The sequence below is a fragment of the Plasmodium vivax genome, chromosome 6 (genome assembly GCF_000002415.2).
Source record: "Plasmodium vivax chromosome 6, whole genome shotgun sequence".
NCBI classification, from domain to species: Eukaryota; Apicomplexa; class Aconoidasida; order Haemosporida; family Plasmodiidae; genus Plasmodium; species Plasmodium vivax.
Window position 1 is genome coordinate 543,484 of NC_009911.1, and position 23,901 is coordinate 567,384.

At 46.8% G+C, this 23,901-nt stretch overlaps 7 protein-coding genes across 7 annotated transcripts, besides 25 other annotated features; 2 read left to right on the forward strand and 5 right to left on the reverse strand.

The window, feature by feature from the left end:
- Positions 1 to 1,473: 1,473 nt before the first annotated feature.
- Positions 1,474 to 2,799, reverse strand: PVX_110965 (hypothetical protein; the record flags this gene model as incomplete). The annotated part of the gene is made up of 1 exon (XM_001608368.1): positions 1,474 to 2,799. One exon carries the CDS (start codon positions 2,797 to 2,799, stop codon positions 1,474 to 1,476), a length of 1,326 nt encoding a protein of 441 aa, XP_001608418.1.
- Positions 2,795 to 2,845: a microsatellite.
- Positions 2,846 to 3,061: 216 nt separating this feature from the next.
- Positions 3,062 to 3,083: a microsatellite.
- A 1,547-nt stretch (positions 3,084 to 4,630) lies between these two features.
- Positions 4,631 to 4,677: a microsatellite.
- A 314-nt stretch (positions 4,678 to 4,991) lies between these two features.
- PVX_110970 (hypothetical protein) lies at positions 4,992 to 6,041 on the reverse strand (the record flags this gene model as incomplete). The annotated part of the gene is made up of 1 exon (XM_001608369.1): positions 4,992 to 6,041. The coding sequence occupies one exon, from the start codon at positions 6,039 to 6,041 to the stop codon at positions 4,992 to 4,994; it is 1,050 nt and encodes a 349-aa protein (XP_001608419.1).
- A 1,378-nt stretch (positions 6,042 to 7,419) lies between these two features.
- Positions 7,420 to 7,457: a microsatellite.
- A 686-nt stretch (positions 7,458 to 8,143) lies between these two features.
- On the forward strand, positions 8,144 to 12,086 carry PVX_110975 (hypothetical protein, conserved; the record flags this gene model as incomplete). Its single annotated transcript, XM_001608370.1, has 1 exon — positions 8,144 to 12,086. Exon 1 carries the CDS (start codon positions 8,574 to 8,576, stop codon positions 12,084 to 12,086), a length of 3,513 nt encoding a protein of 1,170 aa, XP_001608420.1. The 5' UTR covers positions 8,144 to 8,573.
- Positions 9,404 to 9,440: a microsatellite.
- Positions 12,087 to 12,840: 754 nt separating the features above from the next.
- Positions 12,841 to 15,501, reverse strand: PVX_110980 (methionine- tRNA ligase, putative; the record flags this gene model as incomplete). Its single annotated transcript, XM_001608371.1, has 1 exon — positions 12,841 to 15,501. One exon carries the CDS (start codon positions 15,499 to 15,501, stop codon positions 12,841 to 12,843), a length of 2,661 nt encoding a protein of 886 aa, XP_001608421.1.
- Positions 12,848 to 12,870: a microsatellite.
- Positions 13,584 to 13,604: a microsatellite.
- Positions 13,861 to 14,006: a microsatellite.
- Positions 14,192 to 14,219: a microsatellite.
- Positions 14,632 to 14,688: a microsatellite.
- Positions 15,272 to 15,295: a microsatellite.
- Positions 15,480 to 15,631: a microsatellite.
- A 77-nt stretch (positions 15,632 to 15,708) lies between these two features.
- Positions 15,709 to 15,735: a microsatellite.
- Positions 15,736 to 15,854: 119 nt separating this feature from the next.
- Positions 15,855 to 15,884: a microsatellite.
- A 573-nt stretch (positions 15,885 to 16,457) lies between these two features.
- Positions 16,458 to 16,480: a microsatellite.
- An 811-nt stretch (positions 16,481 to 17,291) lies between these two features.
- Positions 17,292 to 17,312: a microsatellite.
- A 34-nt stretch (positions 17,313 to 17,346) lies between these two features.
- Positions 17,347 to 17,382: a microsatellite.
- Positions 17,383 to 17,541: 159 nt separating this feature from the next.
- Positions 17,542 to 20,050, reverse strand: PVX_110985 (hypothetical protein, conserved; the record flags this gene model as incomplete). Its single annotated transcript, XM_001608372.1, has 11 exons — positions 17,542 to 17,580; positions 17,672 to 17,744; positions 17,855 to 17,947; positions 18,148 to 18,260; positions 18,432 to 18,479; positions 18,585 to 18,631; positions 18,756 to 18,819; positions 18,939 to 19,026; positions 19,139 to 19,272; positions 19,517 to 19,661; positions 19,857 to 20,050. 11 exons carry the CDS (start codon positions 20,048 to 20,050, stop codon positions 17,542 to 17,544), a joined length of 1,038 nt encoding a protein of 345 aa, XP_001608422.1.
- Positions 17,569 to 17,600: a microsatellite.
- Positions 17,763 to 17,792: a microsatellite.
- Positions 19,140 to 19,164: a microsatellite.
- Positions 19,876 to 19,903: a microsatellite.
- Positions 20,051 to 21,086: 1,036 nt separating the features above from the next.
- On the reverse strand, positions 21,087 to 21,623 carry PVX_110990 (ADP-ribosylation factor-like protein, putative; the record flags this gene model as incomplete). Its single annotated transcript, XM_001608373.1, has 1 exon — positions 21,087 to 21,623. The coding sequence occupies one exon, from the start codon at positions 21,621 to 21,623 to the stop codon at positions 21,087 to 21,089; it is 537 nt and encodes a 178-aa protein (XP_001608423.1).
- Positions 21,213 to 21,240: a microsatellite.
- Positions 21,316 to 21,344: a microsatellite.
- Positions 21,456 to 21,475: a microsatellite.
- Positions 21,624 to 22,458: 835 nt separating the features above from the next.
- On the forward strand, positions 22,459 to 23,621 carry PVX_110995 (hypothetical protein, conserved; the record flags this gene model as incomplete). The annotated part of the gene is made up of 1 exon (XM_001608374.1): positions 22,459 to 23,621. Exon 1 carries the CDS (start codon positions 22,656 to 22,658, stop codon positions 23,619 to 23,621), a length of 966 nt encoding a protein of 321 aa, XP_001608424.1. The 5' UTR covers positions 22,459 to 22,655.
- Positions 22,964 to 22,991: a microsatellite.
- Positions 23,622 to 23,901: the final 280 nt, after the last annotated feature.

Here is a 23,901-nt window from a genome sequence, read left to right on the forward strand (position 1 = left end):
AGCAACCAGGTGACAAACAAATTAGCTAGAATTGGTCAGGACTAGCCAACCGACTCCAACTTGCGAAAAAAAAAAAAAATTAAGTTTAACGCACACGGTGGCGAGGCCATCATCCGGTTGAGCGATCGCACTGGACTGGGGTAGTGACAAGCACCCCGAAAGTTCACACCAAAAAGGGAGAAATGTATCCCTCCGCTTGACAGAAAAGGACGCGTTTTTTTTTCGTTTTTTTTTCTTTTTTTTTTAAAACTTCTTTTCCCCTTGGGGGTGTGTAAAAGTGAGGCATTTTCCAGACTGCTGTGTCTGTCTGTCCGTTTTTTTTTTTTTTTTTTTTTTTTTATCCTTTTTGCGCACACTTGTCATCGCACTATTGTCGCTACCTTTGGGAGCGCCAAATAGGTGGCGTTCACACTTTGGCTACTTCACCGCTAAGAACTCCTTCACTGAAAGACCTTAAGTCAGTTAAAAGGGTACACAACTAGCCAAAAGGTTGTCCTTTTTTTTTTTTTTTTTTTTTTTTTTGTTATCCCTTCTCCCCTTGCAATATATAAAGCGGACGTATTTTAACCGCCTAACCGCCTCGTAGTTCTGCACCACCACCCCCTGCAGTGCTCTCTTTTACAAAGCATGATGAGAGAAACTGTTTCGTTTGACATTTTCGGGGAATACACATAAGGCACATGTACAACTTAACAGTTCACTCGTAGTGAAACGGAAGGCACTTCTCCCCATGATGAATGTGAGCAAAGGGGGATGTGCATTTGGCGTAAAAAAAAACAAGTTGGTTATTTTGACCTGATCGTTTGGGTAGCTATTTTTGCCTTTTTCTATTTACTGCGCCCGTTCCGCCTTATCGGCACCTTTTCGTCATCCTTTTTCTCCATTTTTTCTCTTTTTTTTCTCCATTTTTTCTCCATTTTTTCTCCATTTTTTCTCCTTTTTTTCTCCATTTTTTCTCTTTTTTTTCTCCATTTTTTCTCTTTTTTTTCTCCATTTTTTCTCCATTTTTTCTCCTTTTTTTCTCCATTTTTCCTCCTTTTTTTCTCCTTTTTTTCTCCTTTTTTTCTCTTTTTTTTCTCCTTTTTTTCTCCTTTTTTTCTCCATTTTTCCTCCTTTTTTTTTCCTTTTTTCCTCCTTTTCTTCTCCTTCCCCCTTTTTACCTCCCTACAAGCTAACCACAAACCAATTTCGCAAATCTCCCCTCCCCCTACTTACCCTTTCGAGATTTTTAAAATGCTTAAGGGGTGCTCCACGTATGCCTAGCTAAAGCGAGTTTCCAAACATTTGCGACTGCGCAAGTTTTACAAAAAAAAAGGGAGCCACAAGGGGCGCATACCATTATGGGTAGCCCCTGGCTAGTATATGCAACAACAACAAAAAAAAAAAAAAAAAAAAAAAAAATGAATAAATAAATTTCCCATTTTGCTAATGGGCTTGCATAGTTCACTACGCCACACCTTAACGTGGTGCTAATCATGCAACTTCACTTTCCGCGTTCAAGTGATTTAAGAAGTATTGAGCCATGTCCTGTGCTAACACCTTGAGGGACTGGTCCACTCCGTTATCTGAGTTCAGCAGGTTCATCAAGTCGTCTACCAAGTTTTCAGTTTCTGTGGTAACGCTACCGATTCCGCTGTCGTTTGATGAGGTGTCACTGGAAGGGGCTTCTGCATTTTGTCCCTCCGCGACTTCTTCACCATCTTCACCGGGTGCAGCTTCTCCGGCACCTTCCCCTTCGTATGCCTCTCCCTCCTGTTGCTGCCCATTTTCATCGACTGCCTGTTCGCCTGCCGCCTCTTCATTTTCCTCCAAAACGGTTTCTTCCTTATCTGCAACATTTCTGAGGCCCCTAAATATTTCACTTAGCACATCGTCTGTCTCTTCGCCATCCGAGTCCTCTTCATTTTCGGGTTCGTCTCCCTCCGAATCTTCTTCAACTGCGAGGGGAGCTACACCTTGTTCGGCTTGCTGCTCTACCTCGGAAGAAACACCAGCGGCGGCGTCCACACCCTCTTCTGGCTGCTCATCTTCACTTTCCTTCTGGCAAGCGTCACATGCGGGGCCGTCTGAGCCGTCTGAACCTTCCGAACAATCAACGGCTTCGCAGCCCTCATCAACGGCACAGTCCTCTGGACATGCACCATCACAGTTGCAATTTTCTGAGCATTTGCTTTCACATTCTGTGGCTCCTGGTGAGCAAGGTGCACTGCAGTCGCTGCAGCTTTCCTGGTGGGCCTCCTCCTGGCCTTCCTCTTCCTGCACCGCGGGGACGTCCTGCTCTACGTGCTGTCCCTCCTCTTCCTCTACTACGGAATCCTCACCGTCAACAACTTCGACGGGGGAGTCATCACTCGGTTCTGCATTGGCTGCGGGGGGGACTTCCTCCGCTTCTTGATTCTGCTCTTCTGCAGCTGGCGCTGAGGGGGCGGATGGAGCGTCATCTGAGGGGTCTTCTTCTGAGGGGTCTTCTTCTGAGGGGTCTTCTTCTGAGGGGACTTCTTCTGTGGAGACTTCTTCTAAGGGGACCACTTCAGGTGGCACTTCTTCGGCGGCCACGCTGTCGACGGGTAAGTCATCACTAACGACATCCTCGTTGGCAACCTCCTCACTGGCAACTTCCTCGTTGTCTACCCCCTCGCTGACCCCCCCCGGATTCTCCGCCAGGAGCGCCCTCAAAGTCGGCTTCTCCAAATTCAGAACCCCCACATTCGGGACGGCGTCGACGGTTTCCTCCCTGTCTCCGCACGAAAACTGGTTTAGGAAAAATAAACAGAAAATTAGGCAAACGGTGTTTTTCATCTTGCGATTCCGTCTGGGGGGTTTTGATTTGGTGAAGAGGCGAAGTGGTGAAGAAGCGAAGTGGTGAAGAGGCGAAGGAGCGAAGTAACGAAGCAACGAAGTAACGAAGCAACAACGTCGCGCGGCAAAAAGGCCTGTTCAAATGTTAGACCCCTTTCAAGTGCAGTTTTGGAAATGTTTACAGTGGTGGAGCATCGAATGGTCGCTTGGCGATTTCGCCTTTGACAATTTGTCTCTCGATTTGCAAAACTTTTTTTGTTTTAAAAAAAAAAAAAAAAAAATTAATAATAATAGTAATAATAATAGTAATAATAATAATAAACCGGCGCAACGAATTTTCCGCCCTGAGCAGCGCGTTTCAGCTAATTTTGGAAAATTTTGGGGAGGTGAGAAGCAAACGGGTTGCCACAAATCAGAACCGTCCGCTCCTTCGACGGGCGTTAAGTACCGCTCTACAACACACACGTGTGTGAACGGCGCGAAAATGACGCCCAAACGACGCGCATACGGCACGATAACGGAGGAACGAGTTCCCCGGGAAATTTGCAAAACGTGGCGAGGTCGCTGCCATTTTGCACCCTGGGATTGGGAAACTCGGAGAATTAACCACAGAGGAAAAAAAACGGAAAATCTTCCCAAAAAAAGTTGAAAATTTTTGCAAAAAAAACGGTCAAATCTCCGCAAAATAAACGGGGAAATCTTCGCAAAAAAAATGAAAAATCTTCGCAAAAAAAATGAAAAATCTTCGCAAAAAAAATGAAAAATCTTCGCAAAAAAAATGAAAAATCTTTCACAAGTGAAACAAACGCGACGGGACGCGGGGGAGGCTCTCCACAGAGAAATCAACTGACCGGGGGAGACGCTTTCCTCTGCTCGCTTTCGCTCCACACAAATTTTTTCGCCTTTCCAAATGCGCAATTTTAATCGTTGCTTGATTGTCCAACATGGGGCCGTCGATTCAGCGCCACCTGATTTTTCCTTACACAAGTTTTAAATCGGAGAAGGGAAAATTTCACAAATTAGAAGATTTAATTCCGTTTAGCCAAAATGAACGTCGTCGCTTTGTTTTTTTTTTGTTTTTTTTTGTGTGTGTGTTTTTTTTTTTTTTTTTTCTTTGGGGGAACCCCCCCTTTGGTAAAGCAAAAATTAATTACACCTTTTTAAGCAGCCGCATTAACGTCCCCTCGTTTCCCACACTTTAATTTTTGCCAAGCGATCGCAATTCACCAGTGGGGGAAAACTTCCTCTCAGCATTAATTGCCATTTCCTGTGGACCATTTTTTCTCACTTTTTACAAAATGGGAAAACTGTTCCCGATTTACGGACTTGGAAGCGGCCTATGGCGGCTGCGCGAACGTCCCCCCCACTTCGTCCATTTTTTTACCGACGCGGAAGGTTCCTTCTTCCGACCATGTGAACCCCACAACGGAAACGGAACAAATGTTCGCTACACATTTTTTAACCATCTCGATTGATGTGCTGTGGTAGGAGTCCCTCTCTTGGGGCGGTCATACGTTTGTGTTAACCCCCCCCAAAATGGCACACACGGCTGTGGGGTGAAGCGGCGAAAAGGCAAAAAGGCCAAACTGTGCATGCGGACAGGACGCACACGTACACACAACACATAAACAACTCACCATGTGCATTGACCCGCTTAGCAATTCACCAACATGAAATGCAAACGGACGGGGTTCCTTTTTTACACCATGTGGGAGGTTGCCAATTTGACCGTCCCCTGTTTGGCGCACTTCCAAACGTCCTCTAACTACACAATACCGCTCGTTAATTACACGCGGAGGGGGTATTTCACAGTCGGACGGTCACTACGTACATGCACAGTTATGAAAATGTTATGAGCAGCCATCTGATAGATGTGGCTCATTTTGCGTGGCTGCCAATAGGGGCACGTCCCCATTTTTTGCAACTTTCGCGAATTTCACTTGATTGGCGCAAATGAGGGTCGCACTCAGGGAGGGACGGCCCACACGTTGCTTACCACTTACCACTTACCGCTTACCACTTACCGCTTACCGCTTACCACTTACCGCTCACTACTTACCACTTCCTTACTTACACTGCTCAGCTGCTCGTGCAACGGGTAAGCACAAAACGAACGTTAACGCTTTTCCCACAACCTGCTGCGCTTCGTGTGAAACTCTCCTACGGGATATGCCCCTGTAGAAAGGAACTCCTCATGCAGAGTCCCCCTTTTGGGTGTTCAAATCGGTGGAGAAAAAGTCAGCCAAATCTTGGGCCAGCATTCTTACCTCATCATCCTCTCCCCTTTCATCCAACATGCTAATCATCGTTTCGACTAAAGCACCGGCTGCCTTCTTAACATCATTCGTTTTTTTATAATCTCCAACGAGCAGATGGTGTGCCTTGGCATCACTCGTTGGAACTGATCCTTCTGCTTCTTCCTTCTCTTCTTCCTCATCGTCCATGTTGCCTACTTCTTCGCCCTCCTCGTTTGCCTCTTCCAAATGGTTTGCACCCATAGGCGTGGCATTGTTCTGCCCCCCTTGGTCTCTGCCACGCGGTTTAGGTGTCTCCATTTGTACTCCATCCGCTTCGTCATTTCTCTGTGCCTCTTCATTTGTCTCATCTTTTCTGTGATGGTAAGGTTTGCTGCTCCCCGCGCTTTCTTCCTCGTGCGGTTCGTCCGAATTTGGCTCCTCCCCCGCGTCATCGTCCTCCTGTTCGTAAGCGATCTGCTCGTGGGCTACCTCTTCAGTGTCCACCACGTCGTCGTCCGCCACGTATGTGTACATCACGTCGGTGTCTATTTCCTCTCCGTCCACTTCCTCACCGTCTACCTCTTCACCGTCCACTTCCTCTCCGTCCACTTCCTCATCGTCCACTTCCTCTCCGTCCACCTCTTCATCTCCCCCCGAGGCCGCTACATCCTCAGAGTTAACCCTTTCTTCTTCTTCTTCCTGCTGCTCATTCTCCACAACGTCGGTGTCACCCCGCTCATCCGAGGGACCCTCCTCCGTTTCGTCGCCCCCCACATGGGTGTCCAACCCACCCTCTCTGGAGCTGTCCCCTTTCACCTCCACATCATAATTCTTCGCTTTGTATTCTTCGCTTCCCTTCTCACCCCTCACCCAGTCGTTATCTACTGAACCGACTGTCAAACTGCTAACTGGGTGACTCGTAACCTTTCCGCTTGCCAAATTGTACTCACACGTAAGTATCAGCAGGGTGAGGAAGCAAAACGAAATGCGAATTATGCCTTTCATTTTGGTAAGCGCTATGTTGGGGGAAAAAAATGCTCCTATTGAATTTGGGTTAACTTATAGGAGTACCAGTTATGACTTTTTTTTTTTTTTTTTTTTTTTTTTTTTCCTGGTGATAAAAAGAGATTATTTGCTTCTCCCAAAATGGTGAATTCCCAATCGGTTGTTTTTATATATGTCTCCTTTTGCTTAACCCTTATGCAAAAAAAAAAAAAAAAAAAAAAATCCACTTTTACAACTGCAATGAGGTCAATGTGCCAGGAATGATCTGCGCTTGTTCATTTCACAAACGTTGCCGCATGCCATTGCAAGCTCTTCAAATTTTACTCCTGCAGAGTGTTCACATACGGTAAAGGCACATACTCGGTAGGTGAGCAGCGGCAAGTTGTGCCACTCGCTTCTTCACCGTTGTTAAGTGTTTTCCTTTCCACACATGTCGCCCTGACTGCTACCCCCCATGCAGGTCGTCCCTTTTTTCTTTTTTTTTTAACCCGTAAGGAAAAAAAAAAAAAGGTTACGTTAACCCCACTGCATGCGCGAAAAATGAACTCCACCTTCGGCTCATAAAAAACGCCTTTTTCAAATTTGTTCTATCGTAACAACGTGACAACACGTTGCTGAGCAGTTGCCTCACCGAGGTTGTGGGGGGAGCGCAAACGGGAAAGGAAAAAGTAGCGAACGGGAAACGACGAAATAGCAAAAGGGCACTTTAAACGCTCTACCAATGCACTTCCAAACAGGTGCCTTTTTTTTACACCTTTCCAAATTGACGAAAAGTGGAGAGTCGACCAAGCTGCGTTAGAGGTAGATCACTATACGGCAAAAAAAAAAAAAAAAAAAAAACCCAAATTATACCACTTATTTTCACAATTTCAATTGGGACGACAAAGGGGAGGAACCAACTTCTGACTAGGAACTGCCATGCGCATGCCCTCCTTCCATCCACATGGGTGAGGGCAAAAAAAGGCAAAGTGTAATCTGCTAACAGTTTTTCTTTCCCCCCAAGTGGAGTGAAACATCCAGACTGGATTGTTACCCACCACATGTGAGGAGACATTTCTCCACGCATAAGGGAAAGGGAAAAGAAGAACATAGTGGACGTGACAGCTGCACATAGACGATACCACCAAACAGACTAGACGTTCACTAGCAAAAACGCGTCTTCCAATTTTGTGAAACTTGCGAAGTAAAGCTAATTCGTTTGGTGGGCGTACAAAGCTGCTGTTGGCTAACCGACGTAACAGCGTCTCACCTCCCCTTCGTTCGTATGTTTGTATATGGACCGGGATAAACTTCACCAGATAAGCCACTTTGTAAAAAGCGCCTCTCAAGCAATGCACCAGGTAGGATCACATCAGATGTGCCCACATTGGGAGAGATTTCCTTTTTTTCTTTCGCAAAATGTAACCCACTTCTTTTTTTCCCCTCCTCCCCAATTTGTACCAACTAAGCGTTATCACCCCGTTGAGGCGAACATAAAAAAAACACACAAATGCACCCACTGGGCTGCTTCCACCCGGTTGGCGGAAACAAAAAAGACGCGACCGACGATTTGGCGCCAACTGAAAAGGTTTGGGAACCCCCCAAAGGTGCCTCCACCGGGAAAAAAAAAACAAGCAAACAAGCAATCAAGTAAGCAAACGAACAAATACGTAACCTCACAAATAGGTAACATCACAAATAGGTGACTGATGTGCATAGCACCACAGGTAGGCGTTCCCTTCCAGGCTGCCCCTCAAACCAAAGGTAGCCACTCAAACTGCTGCTGAATTGTTCTTTCCCATTTCGGGTGCCCCTTCCAGCGTAGCACCTTTCTCATTCGAATTGTATTATAGCCCCCTTCGCGCCAAGTGGTGAATCCGTTTTTCAAGCCAGTTGGGGAGAGGTCCCCGTTGACAATCTGCTCAAGGAGAAGCTGTTCTACATGCGAAGAGAAAAAATGCACATGCGTTTATGTACCGACGTGTAGCTCTCTTTATCTCTTTACTTCTTTATTTCTTTTTTGTTTTTTTTTTTTTCCCCCTTTCGACCCCCCTGTTGAAAGGCTAAAGAGGCAACCGCGCAAAACAACTGCAAAGGTTGCTGTGTTTTCTTCCCCACTGGCCATCTTAAAAAATAAGGAAAACGGAGGGGGCTATGCCTGCTGAGCGAGTGTACATATATAGGTACTTACATGTACATATCTTTTTTTTCCTTGCGAAGTGACTAGCAGATGTGGCACCCACCCAAAACTGCCGCTTCGCTAATGGTAAAGGAATATAGGGGCCTCCCAACCCCCCTAACTCCCACCTCTTCCCTTCACTCGTTTTATGCATTCTCCCCCCAGCTGAGTGAACCCAAAGAAAGGGATCCCCCTTTTTAAAATTCCCCCACTCCATCCCCAGTGAAATGTTACCCTTTTTGTGGTGCCAAAAATTGCATGTTGTAATTTACCTAGCAGATGATGCAGCTCAGTTGGGATAGACCCCTCCTGAGTTACAATTGCCATACGCACATGTGCACGTAAAAAAAAGTGGCCCCATAGTAGCGTATTATATGCCTACATATGGACAGACGTATCAACTGTCATGCTGTTTACCCCCCCGCTCCACTACCCATATGATCGACCCCAGTGGAGAGAATTCCCCCTTCGCCAAAAACCATGGCATCGATTACCTGTTTAGAAAAAACCTCCACAGCATGGACGGCATCCAAGGGAAAATAAAAACCATCTACGAAGATTTCCATGTGCACGAAATTACCAAACACAACATCATCTTGCACTTGGAACAGCTCATACATAGGGAAAAAATTAACCAAATAATTCTCCAAAATGAGGAGGACGAGAGGGAGAAATTAATCACCAGCATCTCCCAAACGGAGTTACACATTCGTGAGCTAGCCAAATATGTAAATAAACACAATGTGAAAACGTTCAGGCGATTCCTCACCCTTTTGCAAGACATATATCAGCTAAAGGTGAAGAGTGAGGCGGGTGAGTTACCGCGGGACGACGTGAAGAAAGTATCCACTCCGTACTGTCTCTTTGTACACCTGGACGAGATGCCTTCTCAGGAGGAGTCCCATGTAGATGAAAATGGGGGGGCCATTCCCGGTGAAGAACCCCCATGTAGCGATGGCCTCCCCCCCGAGGAACCCTCGGACGGGAACAAAGCCGCGCGAAGAAACATCCACAACGTTATAAAGCAGTATTACCCATTTCTCCTGACGGAGACGAAGAGCGTCCCCCAGGGCCAAAGTGTGCTTTCGCACGGAAACATATTACAGGGAAATGCCAACTGTGAAAATAACAGTGCAGAGTTCGTCAGCGAAAAAGGGGCCTCTACACACATCGGCGAGGAAAAGGCCGCTACACACATCAGCGCCATACAAATCTACCCTTCCCTTAACTGCCTAAAAACTATTTTGCCGCAGGATATATTTAACAAATTAAAAGGAAATGCGAAGAAATCCCGGTTCAGCCAAAACGACGAACTGGAAAATATTATCTGCCAAAAGTTGGACCAAATGGAAGAAAAAAAAAAAATCACAAAATTGCCTGAACAGGGCAGGCAGTTTTACCGCGAAGAGTTTGCCCCGGAGGACTCCGATACTGCAACGGGATTCTTCGAAAATAAGAAAAGGAAAATAGAGTGCGGGACTTTGTCTCAGAGTTTCGATGACGACTGCCCAGGGGGGGGGAACAAAAAGGGGCGCGGGGAAAAGGAAGTCGAAGCGGCAGGCGAAGCGGAAGGAGGGGCCACTACTGCCAACCTTCGAGAGAATCCCCCGCGTGATGATGCAAGAGACAAAGCGAAGGGGGGAGACCCCCCAAAAGAGACCACCCCAACATGGGAGGAAGAGGGCGTTCCCCCCACTGGTGTTAGTAAAAATGTTAACGCGGGTCACACCGATTGCAACCAGCTCAGCCACGAAGAACTCTCCGAAAACGTTGCAGAGGGAAACTTCCTGCACAAGCTGAACGATCACAGGAAGAAGAAAAGCGAACAGAAAAAAGGGAAGAAATACCTGCACTTCAATTTGTACAAAGAAAACAAAGATATATGCGAAGTGCTCCACAAAATAAAAATAAATTTGAAGAAAAAAAACGGAGACATATCCTACTGTGGGATTAAGGACAAGAGGGGCATAACGGTGCAACGGTTTTGCATTCACAAGGCGAGGAAGGTGGACCTCTTTAGGCTGATAATGGGGGGGGACTGCGACGGCCGCGATAGAGGGAGAAGCGGCCATAGAAGTGATGGCAGAAGCGGCCATAGAAACGATGGCAGGGGGCGCGCGACCCCCTGGTGCAACAACGTCTACGTGTCGAACCTGAGCTACGCAAAAAGGAAACTCTCCCTGGGCGACTTAAAGGGGAACTTCTTCAAGGTGCTAATCAGGGGCGTGGAGGACAGCTCGGAGGAGAAATTCTGCGTGCTTACGGACAACTTTAGGAAGGCAGGGTTTGTGAATTACTTCGGCCACCAACGGTTTGGCAGTAAGCAAATAAAAAACTACGAAATTGGCATCTGCATACTGAAGAAGAACTACAAGCAGGCCCTCTTCCACGTCGTTGAGAATGCCGGGCTGGACAGCTCCAAGAAGGCTCGCCTCGTTGAGTACTTGAACGAGGTGGAGGGGGGAAGGCTAGTGGTAGACGAAGGGGGAGCGACGCACCAGGTGGAAGACAAAAGGGGAGCGGCAAACCGGGTGGTAGACAACGGGGGAGCGACGCACCAGGTGGTAAACAAAGCTGAGGCCGTCGTTCCGGCCACACCCAATGATGAGTCACACGCGTGGAAAGACGAGAAGGATGGTCAGGCAGAAGGAAGCCAAAACGACTTGCAACAAAAGGGAGGCCCAACCGCACATCTTCAAAACGACTTGCAACAAGAGGGAGGCCCAACCGCTCATCTTCAAAACGACGCGCATCAAAAGGGAGACCCAACCGCTCATCTTCAAAACGACGCGCATCAAAAGGGAGACCCAACCGCTCATCTTCAAAATGATGCTCATCAAAAGGGAGGCCCAACCGCTCATCTTCAGAACGGCGCTCTTCCCCCACAAAATTCAGCAAAACAACCCTTTTTTAAAAAAAAAAAAGAAAAAAAAACGAACGCCACCCCCCGCAGCAACGCAAAAGAAGAGCAAAACAAACTGCCGAAGGACATTTCCGAAATTTTAAACTCCATTTCGAGTCACTCCCATGTAGAAAAAACAATTCTGTGCTCCTTAAAAAATGATAAAAATTTTAAAAATGCATTTATGAATTTACCCAAGGATATTTTTTCCCTCTTTATACATTCTGCCCAAAGTCTCATTTTCAACATCCTTGCGGATATTCGGATGAAGAAGTATGGCTTTAGCGTCGTGGTTGGCGATTTAATAGAGTCCACTCGTAACAATGATGAGGTTCCCACCAGTGACAGTTCCACTGAGCATCACTCAGATGAGTCCGAAGGGGACGAACCTCCATATGAAACGAACGTAATAATAGTGACCCACGAAAATATTTCTTCGTACAATATATATGATGTTGTTTTGCCTTTACCAGGAGATAAAAATTTTTTGTTTCCTCCGAACCTGATAGACCAATACAAATCTGTTTTGAGCAGTTTGCACTTATCGTTAGATGACTTTCGGTCTGAAAAGAACTTCTTCAGTGCACCCGGCGGGTATCGGAAGGTCGTTGTAAAGCCTCGTGATGTGAAGTCCCTTTTTATTAAAAGCGGCGCAGCGGGGGAGGGCAGGATTCCCTTCATACGGAGCGATTTGAGCCGCCTGATGGAGGGGGAGGGTCGGGGGGCCAACTCAGCGGCGAGGAGTGAAGGGCCAAAAGGGGATGCCGCCAACTTAGCGGCGAAGAGTGAAGGGCCAAAAGGGGATGCCGCCAACTTAGCGGAGGAAATCCAGAGGCACATCACCTTCGTCCGGAGTGACGCCTACCACGAGTACCTAGTTAAGGAGGTGCCCAACTACCGAACGACGGCCTCCGTCCTTTTGACTTGCTCCCTCCCCAAATCGTCCTACATCACGGTGGCCCTCCTGGAGGTGCTGAACGGTTAGACGGTGCATCAACGGGGGTAGGTGACCAGCTGGCCACTGGCAAGCTACATGGGGGGTTGTCTCGCAAGCTGCTTTTGTGAAGCCAGTTAGGGTGGTGACCTACGCGCCATTTGGCTGGGGCCCCTGCCAAGCGCTTGCGTTGCCGGCAGCTCGCGGGGGGGAACCTCCTCTCGTCACGAATTAAAAAAATTTTTATTTTTGATGAGATGTCCTATGGAGAGACACCCTTTAGGTTTACACGCTTGCACGTTATACGTTTTACCTTATTTTAGCTTTTTTTTTTTCCTTTTTTTGTTTGCCAAATATTCACATGGTTAAATGCCAAAGGACCAAATGAATTCAGAAAAAAGAAAAAAAAAAAAAATTACGCACAGGCACAGGTGCGTCCGCAGAAATGTCTTCGCACCCGTCCGTGTGCATCATGCGCCCACGCGCACAGACTCGCCCCTATGCTAGGCACACCTTTTTTTGGCGCCCCCGTGTGGGGGGCCTGCTCCGCGTAAGGGTACCCACAGGGGGAAACACGCATGGGAAGACATGCAGGGAAGAACGCATGGGAAACACGCAGGGAAGAACGCATGGGAAACACGCAGGGAAACACGCAGGGAAACACGCAGGGAGGAACGCACAGGGTGGGGGCATCAAACCTTTGCGCGAGTGGGTAGCCAACTGGACGGCGCAGCAGTAGAAGTGGTCGCGCCGTTACGCCGCCGCTCCGCTCCACTACGCCGCCGCACCGCCGCTACCCGGGGGGTCAAAAAAACTTGAGGGGCCCGCTGCTCTGCGTGGAGTGGTAGAAGGGCATGTCCTCCGAGGAGGCGAACACGAGGGGCACGGTTTTCTCGAAGAAACAGTGGCCGTTAACAATGGAGAGCTCCAGCGAGTTGACCTCCTTCTTGGTTAAATTGTCCCGCTGCTTCACGAGCGTTTTGTAATTCTTCGCCTTAATTAGAGTCCCCGTCTGCATGTTCGTCTCCCTGGCAAAGGTAAACACCTCCTTGTTTACATGCGGGATGATGGCATTCACGGTGATGTTATTGATGGTGATGGGCTTGATATTCATAATGGCAACGGTGAAGGTGTTTACACAGTTGGGAGGGGTTGGGAGGTACAAAACGGCGAGGTGCTTCTCATGGTCATCTACCTCAATCTCAAAAATGGTGGCCGCCTTTTGACTCTCCTCCTCTTCCTTCAAAATGGCAACAATTTTACACACCCGCATGATAACCTTTTGTATTTTTAACTGCGCACTTTCCACTTCAAATTTTTTAAATAAAATATTTTCGTTATTTATTTGGACCCCTTCCTGGAGGTTATTCAACCAGGGGTTCAAATCGACTATGCTTTTCTTGGGGGTGTTTAATTTTTGGAAAACTTGGGAAGCAATAGATGGGATGAAGATGTCCAGATAATGGGCAATGAGGTAAATGGCCTCCATCATGATCCTAATGATGTGTAGCTTCTTATCCTTCTCTTCATTTTTGTATTTCCAAGGGGCCAATTCCGTAAGGAACTTATTCAAATCTTTGCACACATTAACCGTTTTTTCGCAACAAACTTGGACGCAATAGGTCTGCATGTGGAACTCCACCCTGTTGATGAAGTGCAGAAGGCTAAAGGGCAAATCGATATCGTACTGCTCAAAGAGGGGGGGGATTTTCGACTCGTTGGACAGCTGACAGAGGGAGAGGGTCCTCTGGACCAAATTTCCAATCGTGTCGGCCAAATCTGAGTTACACATATCCACCAGGTTATCAATGTCAAAGCGCATGTCAAATCCTCTCTTGGTCTCCTTAATAACGTGGAAGCGAAAAGCATCCGGTCCGTAAGATTCTATTATTTCGAAGGGGTTTACTACATTGCCTAGCGATTTAGACATCTTCTTTCCATCCCCAGCTAGGACGAAGCCGTGGCAAAATACACTCTTGGGTAATGCCACATTCACAGACATGAGAATGGTGGGGAAGATAACCGTGTGGAACCATACGATGTCCTTTCCAATCAGGTGCACATCCGCTGGCCAGTAGTCCTCCTTCCCCTCCACGATGAAGCAGTTGGAGTAGTAATTTATCAGGGCGTCCATCCACACGTACATAACGTGTTTGTGGTCACTTGGCACGGGGATTCCCCAGGAAAACTTTGTCCTGCTACATGAGAGATCGGCCAAAGGTTCCTTCAGTCTCTGCAAAATTTCATTTCTCTTCTGCTCCGGTTGTATAAAATGTGGGTTCTCCATTATATAATCGATTAACCTCTGCTGATATTTTGACATGTTAAAAAAGTAGGATGGTTCTTTCATTTTTTCTAATTTTATATTATTTAGGGGGTCCCTATAATTCATTAACTTCGCCTCATTCTCCGGGACGTATGTCTCCTCACGTACGTTGTACCACCCTTCATACTCACCCAGGTAGATGTCCTTATTCTCTTCACATTTGGTCCAAATTTCTTGAGCAATTTTCTTATGCTGCTCACAAGTAGTTCTCACGTAGTAATCCTCATCCACATGCAGCAGCTTGTTTAGCTCCTTAAACTTCAGCACATTCCTATCACACAATTCTTGTGGCGTGAGATTATTCCTCGCCGCCTGATTGGCAATCTTCAACCCGTGTTCATCCGCACCTGTGGTGAAGAAGACCTTCCTCCCTATATTCTTATGATACCTCGCAATAGCATCTGCCAACACTATTTCGTAGGCATGTCCAATGTGGGGGTCTCCATTCACATAATTAATCGCCGTCGTAATGTAAAACTTCTCCTCCTTTAAATACGTATTGATATTTTTCTCGTGAATTTTTGAAATAAATAAATTATAAATATTTTTATATTTGTAAATCCGATCCACGTCTTTCAAAATCTTTTGCACATCCTCCAGTTGGTTTATCTTTTCTATATAATTGCTTATGTGTGCCCAGCTCTCCCGGCAGACTTCAATATTACAATGGGTCAGCGAGGTGTACACGAAGATATCTGCCAGTGTTAACTTATCGTTGCTGTCCCCCTGAGTGGCCTCTCCCAAACTGCATATGAAATTCTTATTTGGGTTTTCCTTTAAATAACTCTCCAGCTCGTCCAAACTGTCAATTATTTTTTTCTTATTCAACACTTCGATGTGCTTCTCCAGCAAGTCACTCCACTCTACCCATGACATGTACAGCCGTAACTTCTCATCGACGCACTTTTTACTCTCCACATTTCGCAACCGGTGGAAGAGGAAACAGATCGCCTTCGTCGAGCTCACGTAATTGTCTTCGTAAACGAGAAGCGGCTTTTTATTCACCACGAGGCTCTTCTCTATGTCGAAGCTACGCGTGTAGAAAAAATCGTCGCACAGTTCCACTTGGAAGCTGTAGATGTGAGCCGCCAGCATGCATTTTACCGTGTTGGGGAAATACTTATGAGGGTATAAAATCATGTTTTATCCTGGGGGGGGGCTTCTCTTCTGACTTTGGGGGTGCGTCAGGGGGTTGGGATGCGTATGGCGCAGTTGCTCCGCTTCGTTACCGCGAGGGGGCGTTTTTCCGCACGTCCGCTCAGGCGATCGCGTGTACGCAGGGGAATTCACACGAAACTGCTTCGTCGTCGCTTCGTTGCCACTTCGTCGCCGCTTCGTTACCGCTTCGTCGCCGCTTCGTTACCGCTTCGTTGCCGCTTCGTCATCGCCTCGTCGCCGCTTCTCCGCTTGACTTCTTTTTTTCAAACCTCTTTACTTTACTGTATGATTGGCTTGAGAAAAAGAAACGCTTTCATGTGATAGGAGTAACAGGCGAGGGGATTCCTTTCTAACATTGCAAATAGAGGGGGGGGCAGAAGGGAGTGGAGGGGGAAAACGAACTAGAGGAAGGGGGAGGGGGCCTGGTAACCGTGTTGCTGGTACGTGCAATCTACACGTTGGGGTTACACGAACGGGTAAGAAGTGAATTTGTTCGTAAAATATATCTGGGGGTACAATCCTGCTATGCCTTTCTCGTGAGTTAATATGAAACTATGCTGAAGCTGCGTTGCCGCGAAGTTCCTCTAAACTGTTGCTGCTACCCTAAAATTTGGTAAAACTAAACGTTCTGGGTTAAAACGAAATATTTAATGCTTAACACGATCAGCTGGGAAAAACCAAATTTTTTTTTTTTTTTTTTTTCTGTTGAATTGTATGATTTAAATTGGGGTTTTCAAAGTGCTTGGGGGGGCGAGGAATCGAAGTGATATATCACTGGGGAAATTTTTTTTAAAATAAAAATGAAAGCAATTATGTATGGTATGCCGCATGCTGGTTGGGTAAATCAACCATTTGTGCTACATAACTGGGTATACTTTTTTTTTTTTTTTTTTTGCTGCTCCTTTATGCGTATGCAAATGGAACGGGGGGTGGGGTTGGAAAGGAGGCGGAAAAACCTTCCATCTGGCCCACCTGCCCCATGTCGCGCGTGCCTGCTAAGTGCGCACCCTGCTACTCCATGCCGCATAGCAGGGAGCAATATAACTCGCCGGACGATTGCCTAATCGCACATTTGCAACTTCGCCCAGAAAGATATATCTCCACGCATACATGCCCGTACACTGCCGCCAGCGGGCAACACACAAATTAAAAGTGAACATAACCCTGCTCCTTACACGCTGCGGCCGGCGCCTTTTCAGCGCTACGCCTTTTCAGCACGCCGCCTTTTTAGTGACAGCCTTTTTGCCGCGCCGAAACGGAAAAAAGTTAAGCGCTGCCCCCCACCGCATTTTTTGCCGTAAAATGCGGATTTTTTCGCCGCTCCTATGTGTTCCTTTTTTTGCCCGTTTTATTCTCCCCTGTTTGTTCCCTTTGTACTCCTTTTTTTTTACCCCTTTTACACTGCCTTTTGTTTGCCCCTTTTATACTCCCTTTTTTTTCCCCCCTTTACACTCCTTTTTTTTGCCCCACTCATCCACGCAGAAAACTCTTTAAGTTTAAATTTAATTCCACAAAATGGACACGCGCTGTTGCCCTGGGGAGGGGCCTTCCTGCAACGGTCGCGAAGGTGAGTTGGCACATACGGATGTGCTGTGCTGTGCATACACATATTCGCCTTTCACGTGCGTGCAAGTTTTCCTCGTCGCGAATTTGGAGGAGCAGTACATTTTTGTGCGTTTTTTTTTTGTTCTTTTTAAAAGCTGATTTGGTGCCCAGGGGGTCACCGGAAAAAAATAAACATAAAACAAAACAAACTGAAATGGGATGAATGAAAAAAAAAAGGATGAGAGGGGGTAGAAAAGCTTTCCGCTTGGCCTTTGCCCCCGCTGTTTTTTTTTTCTTCTCAACCCGCACAGCTACAAAGCTGCAAAAGCGCTTTGCAAGCGAAGGATCAGATTGACGCGCCTCCGCTGTGCAACGTCGTCTGGAAAGTGGGATCCAAGCGAACATACTCGTTTTGATTAACAAAGTAAAAAAGTAACAACAGACATGGTGCAAAAAAAGGAAAAAAAATTCTTCGCCTTATTCCTCGTGAAAGTATATATCGATATACTCCAGCGCCTGCAAGGTGGGAGAGAAACATTTCGCCATGACCATTTCGCAGGGAGCTACAAAACGCGTTTTCACACAGGGACGAGCACTCCTTGCCTACCCGGGCGACATCCGCGTCATCCTTCATGCTGCACAGAACAGTTTTGAATTCTTGCGAAAAGGGGCTACAGCGGCTGGGAAGTGGGATGAAAAAAAAAAAAAAAAAAAAAAAAAACAATTTCGACGAAGAAACAGCTTGCACCGCTCTCTTCCCCCCGCGAGAAAAACGATGCGCTTGACTCACCATTCAGGAATTTGATTATACAAACAGGACAACTTGAAAATGTCCAGCCAGGTGTTGCACGCCTGGACGTCCACCAAGTCGTGATTCGTTTTCCTGCGAATAAAATTCGCGCAAAGGTTATACCGCGCAAAAGTTGCACTCGCACAAAAGTTACATTCGCACAAAAGTTACATTCGCGCAAAAGTTACATTCGCGCAAAAGTTACATTCGCGCAAAAGTTACATTTTCACAAAATCGATGGTGAAAGCGCACGAGGTCGCTTTGGCGCTTCCATTTCTGCAACCGCAGCTTACTTGATAATTGCATTAACGTCAAAGTGCATGTGTGCCCAGGCAAGCAGACTCAAACTCTTCGAGGACAATTTGATCGACGTCCTATTTTTTATTAACTCGTTTATGAGTCGTATCTACGGAGGGTGCAGTGGGAGGATAAGGCGGCACAGTGGGAGTGGTTAAGGCGGCGCTATATGGATGGTTAAAGATGTGCCCATCGGCGTAAACCAACACGGGACCCTGGGCAGGAGCACCCGTTCGCTACATATCCGCTTCACATGTGTGCCACTCGCTCAAGCCATTACAATTATCTTTTCCACGTTCCCCTCGCATAACTTCAGTAGCTTTTCATTCTGCATCGCAAAAAAAGGGAAAAAAAAATGCAGTTAAAAATGCATAGCAGTGGAGCCACAAAGCGACCCCCTGTTTTCACTTCTCTTTTTTCTCCTTTTTTATACCTCAGGTTTGGCCCCTTTCACGGTGTGGTAAAGGTACAAAATATTCTCTGCGAAAAGAGGGGGTGTGGGGGAACACAATTAGGTATATTTATAGGTAATCCTATGTGCTCTTCGTTCGGCAGAGATGAGACATGCCGCGCAGATGAAACTCTCCCCGCGTGTGGAGCCAACCTAACAGCAAATTGTGAATTTCGTTCGTCAAGTAGATGGACATGCCATACGAGTCGTCGTATATCTGCGAGAAGGGGGTGAAGAGGAGGGAGACACACACGTGCATATTTAAGTAAACATACGCCATCACTGCCACCACCACTGCCGCCACCACTGCAGCCGCTCCTTCCATTTCGCACTAACTATCATGGCCTCCTGAACAGAGTTCTCTTCCAACATCAGCATGGCCTTTATGGTAACCGTGTAGAAGGGGCTTTCCAGTTTTATTTGGCTACAAGGGGGGGGAGAAAAATGGGTCGAATCGGCAGATCGTAATGGAGTGGCCTCCAACTGAGTATAATCCCCCCGAGGGCACCACTCTGTACTTCCGTGCGGGGCATTACCTGTTCTGCCGTATGAAGGAAAATATTTCTCGCACATCGTAAAATTTTTTTTTTTTGAAAAATTCCTCCATGCATAGCAAAATGTACTTGTTGGACGGGGGGCAGAGGAGCCATCCGTTGAAATGCTTAAGCAGCTTCGAGGGAGAGGAAGATTTGGACATACAAACGGTGAGGAGGAATGCAACTTATTTCTTTATGCATGTGTGTACGCATTTTTTGTGAAGCTAGGGAGGGCACCAAAGAGGGGTGCACACACGTAAGGGTGAGGCATAACATAAAGGTGGGCAGACATTTGGACGCTACTTTATCTGCCCCTGCTCGAATCTATTCATTTTTCCCCCCCTTCCACTTCCACACCGATGCATCCTCTTTGGTTACCTCTTTGGCCTCGTTCAGCTGCTTCGTCCTCAGCATGAAAATAAAAAATAAATTGACATCCTGCTGCGTGTTTAAGTTCCTCCCAAAATTGTAGTACAGGTTGAGCAGGTGCAGGGACAGCTTGTAGTCTTCTTCCGTTTTGGACCTGCAGGGGTGGTTAACCAGTTGGGGCGTTGTGCGCTACATCGTTTGTTGCTGCTGTTGCTGCGGCTGCTTCTTCTGCCGCTGTCGGGGGGAGTGTTCCCTAGAGCCACGCGCGTCCACTCTCGGCGGATGGTGCCCTCCCACACCTCGCCGCTCCTTTTTCCTCTCCCCATTTGGAGAGCCAAACTGTACTTACAGTTTCAGCACGTCGAACAAATCGTCCATCCGCAATTTGTGCAGCTGGTTCTTCTTCGCGTAGTTTTCGAGCGTGTCAATTTTGGACTTGATTAGCGCTGTGTTGAAGCTGCGGGGGGGAAGCCACGTGGGCACACGCGTGAGCATACGCATACCCGTGCGTGTGCATATACAGGTGTAACAACTTACACACATGTGCAGTCAGGGAGAACCCTGGGGTTTGCGAGCGGCACTTCTCCTCACAAGGGTGCAATTTCCCCCATAATCTCATTCATTACCACCTCGTTTGTAACGAATAAAAAGTGGGCCTCAACTTGACTCCCTTCATTTTATCATTCCTCTTCGCTACGGTGAAGTGGAAGAGGAGGAATATGCAACAGGGAGGGGATGGAAAAACAACAACTGTCCCTTTTCAAAAGGGAACAAACTCACAACTTTGCAAAGCAGCAAACGTATCTATACAAAGGTACCCCCCCCCTTAAGTGTTTGCAAAAAGGGAACTGTTGGCCAAAGCCATGGCACCCTTGCGACGCACACACTATACTGCTATGTTTTTTTTTTTTTTTCCGGAGGACTGAACAGTGGAGCGGTTTAAATGCTGAACGTGAGCAATTCGCTAATTAAACATTTTTTAATCGCACTTGAAATTTGCTAAGTTACCAAATGAGCATGTCATTTTTAAAAAAGCTGGGGGAGGGGCGCGAAAACAAATGAACCGTTGTGAGGGAAACGCGCCACGGGGGGATTCAAACGGGGGGGAGGCTCAACAACGACAACGAAAAAAAGGAAAAAAGGGGGGCGACGTTGCGCGTGCAAATGGGCATGCAAATGGACGTGAAGATGCGCGTGAAGGGGACGACAAAACAGCGACGCGACAAGGGGGGAAAAACAAAAATGATCAGCGGCAGGAAGGTAAACATTTGCGTATGCATACAATGTGTAGCGGCACATGAGAGCATGCACAACGGGATGCGCAACAGGGAAGGTTGCATAGACCCATCGGTTTACGTTTAAAGGGGGAACTGGAAAAAAAAAAAAAAAAAAAAAAAATGATTGAAAAGTTCGGCTAGCTGAAACTGCGAAGATAGGGGGAAAGAAAAGGGACACAAAATGGGCTAAACCCTACCAAATAGGGTCTGGTAAACCCCACAAAATAGGGTCTGGTAAACCCCACAAAATAGGTTCAGTCAGTCCACAAAATATGGACGGGTAAACCCCACAAATCGCCGAATCACTTGATGTTGCTGACGAGCCAGTCGAGGGCCTCCGTAATGCCGACGTTCTTCGTAGCGCTGGTGCTGAAAATGGCCCACTGCCGGTCCCGAATCGCCGTCAAGTTTAAGTCTTTCGATATCTGAGTGATGGAAAGGCAATTCTGCACATCCTGTTTGTTTGCAAAGATAACCAGGAGCACTCCTTCCAAGTCAGGCTCCTTCAGAATCATATTAATTTCCCATTTGGTGCTGACCAAGCGATCGCCATCCGAGCTGTCAATGACATATATAATGGCATTCGTATTTTTATAGTAGCACCTCCAGTAGGGTCTAATGGAAGACTGCCCCCCCAAATCCCACACCTGCAATTTTAAGTTCTTGTAATTTACACTTTCCACATTAAATCCGATGGTCGGAATGGTTTGAACTATTTCCCCCAACTGCAATCTGTTGAGGATGGTCGTTTTCCCTGCATTATCGAGGCCCAATATGAGTATCCTGATTTCTCTGTTTGAAAATAGGCGGGAAAGTATGGAGGAGAACAGTAGGCCCATCTTGCCTTCTTACCTTTGTGTATGCGTATGTGTGTGTTGCGCGTGCCTCTGAGGGAGGTCTTCACGATTTGTTTTGGCAACACAGGTGCGTATGGGTGTCTGTGCGCATGTATGCGTGCGTTGGATGGTCACTTATAGGGGGGAGCAGCGATTTGCAGAGGTTAGCATCGTTTGCATCGTTTGCATTGTTTTGCATTTTTGTGTGTTTTGGTTTTGTTTTGGCTTTTTTTTGTTTTTTTTTTTCAAAAAATGAAGCCCATTAGCTCATTTGTGCACACAGGGCGACTTGTTCCTTGATTAGGGCCGCATCCCAGGGGCTGCCAGCGTTTTGCCTGCTACTCGTCCGGTGACTCGAATGTTGGTCTGTCTGCTTTGTGTGAACCTGCCCGGGTGTTGCCTCCCCTGTTGGGTGCGCCTCCCTGCTTCGTGTCTTTCCCCCTACCCTTGCCGAGGCCTCCAGTATTATCCTTTCACAATTTCGCAATTTCGCAATTTCGAAGCGTGTATATTTTTTACACCCTAAGCGGAGTACCATAAGGCGTGACGCGTCGCACGTGTTTCGAACTTGTGCGATGGTATATCACTTTTTTTTTGTTTTTCCTTTCCTTTCCTTTACTTTCGTTTCTTTTTTTGTTTCTTCTTTGCGTTTAAACGAGCATACATGTTAGCATTAATCGCGAAATGTTGGCCAACTTATTTTTTTTTTATTTTATTTTTTTTTTCATTTTGCTTCCAATTTTGGGGAGTTAATTTGTTTGTTAGTTAGCTTGCTTGATTGCTTGACTGCTTGTTTGCTTCTGTTTTTTTTTTTTTTTTTTTTTTTTTTCCCCTTTTTGCACGTGTTAAGTTTGTACAATGTAAGCAGCTTCGCTCCTCACATGGCAAAGCAAGTCGCCTAGGAAAAGGAAAAACGGAAAATATTTAACCAATTAAACATTTCCCTTTGGCCCGTTTTGCCAGCCCAGTTCAGTCAGCTCGTGCCCCACACCCTCCTCTCTGTCTGTGTGTACGTGTGCGTTGCGTAAGAGTAACATGAGTGTGCTGCTTACCTACGAAAAAATAATTCTGTGCCCGAGGCAAAACGTGAGAGCGGCAAATCAGGTCTATACATATTTCTACGTACCTCTTGCAAACAAGGTTATTTTTTTTACTCGTCCCTTTTGGGTCAACGGAAAAATGGGCTCCTTTGAGGAGGCGGCTCACTATGAGAGGAAGGACACCCGTTATCGCATCATAAGAAATGCCATAAAATTATTTCTTTTAAAAAAGTATTCGCAAAATTGGAGTGCATCCCCCCCCCGTTGGAAGAGTGTTGAGTGTCTCGGGCAGACCAACCCGTCTTACCTGACCTCTGCCCAGGGGGGCAGCAGAGATTCAAATGATGAAGCAACACAGGTGGGGCAAAGCACTCCTGCTAAACAGACAAATGTCATCACTTCAAATGGTGAGCCACAGTTAGACGAAACGGAGAATATACCAACAGATGCAGAGCCACACTTGCTTGACAGGCACCCCCTCGCCATCCACCAGTGGAATAAGAAGATGGTGAAGATGAGCAAAGGGAAACCCCCCCACTATGACATAGACCCATCCGCCAAAACGAAAAAGATTCAAATCTACTACAACTGCGAAATGACCGACCTGGAGAGAAAAATTTGTAAAATTAAAAAATTCCTGCGAAATGGAAATCCCGTGGACATTCTTTTAATCTGTGACGGCAGGGCCACCCAAAAGGGGGGAGAAAAAGAAAAAAAAAAGAGCAAAACAAATGGGGAGAGTCCTTCCGAAGGTGGACCCGCTTCAACATGCAAAGAGAAAAATATTTTTACCAACTCTGCTTTGCCGCTGCAGCCAAGTGAGGCGACGTATTCCCCACACGTGAACGTCCGAGTGAATTTCCTGATGAGGCACTTGGCCAAAATTGCTGCCGTGGAGGAAACGTTTGGGCATGTCCAAAAAGGCAGGCGCGTTCATCTCATCAAACTCTTTCCGAGGTGATGCGGGTTCCCCATTCCCAAGCGTGTAAAAAGTTGCCAAGGAGGCTCTTGCATAACTGTAGGTACGTCCCCCTGGCCTCATCTTCTAAAATGTAACCCCTCCCCATGTACAAGACCAGCTTGGAATTGCTTCGCGCGAAGGTGTGCGGGGAACAGGGGGGTGCCTACTGCCTTCTTATCCAACGGAGCAAGCAGACGAGCGGAAGACAAACGAGTGGAAGACAAACAAACGAAAAACAAACGAGTGTAAGACAAACGAACGGGTGACGTGTGCGGAAGAC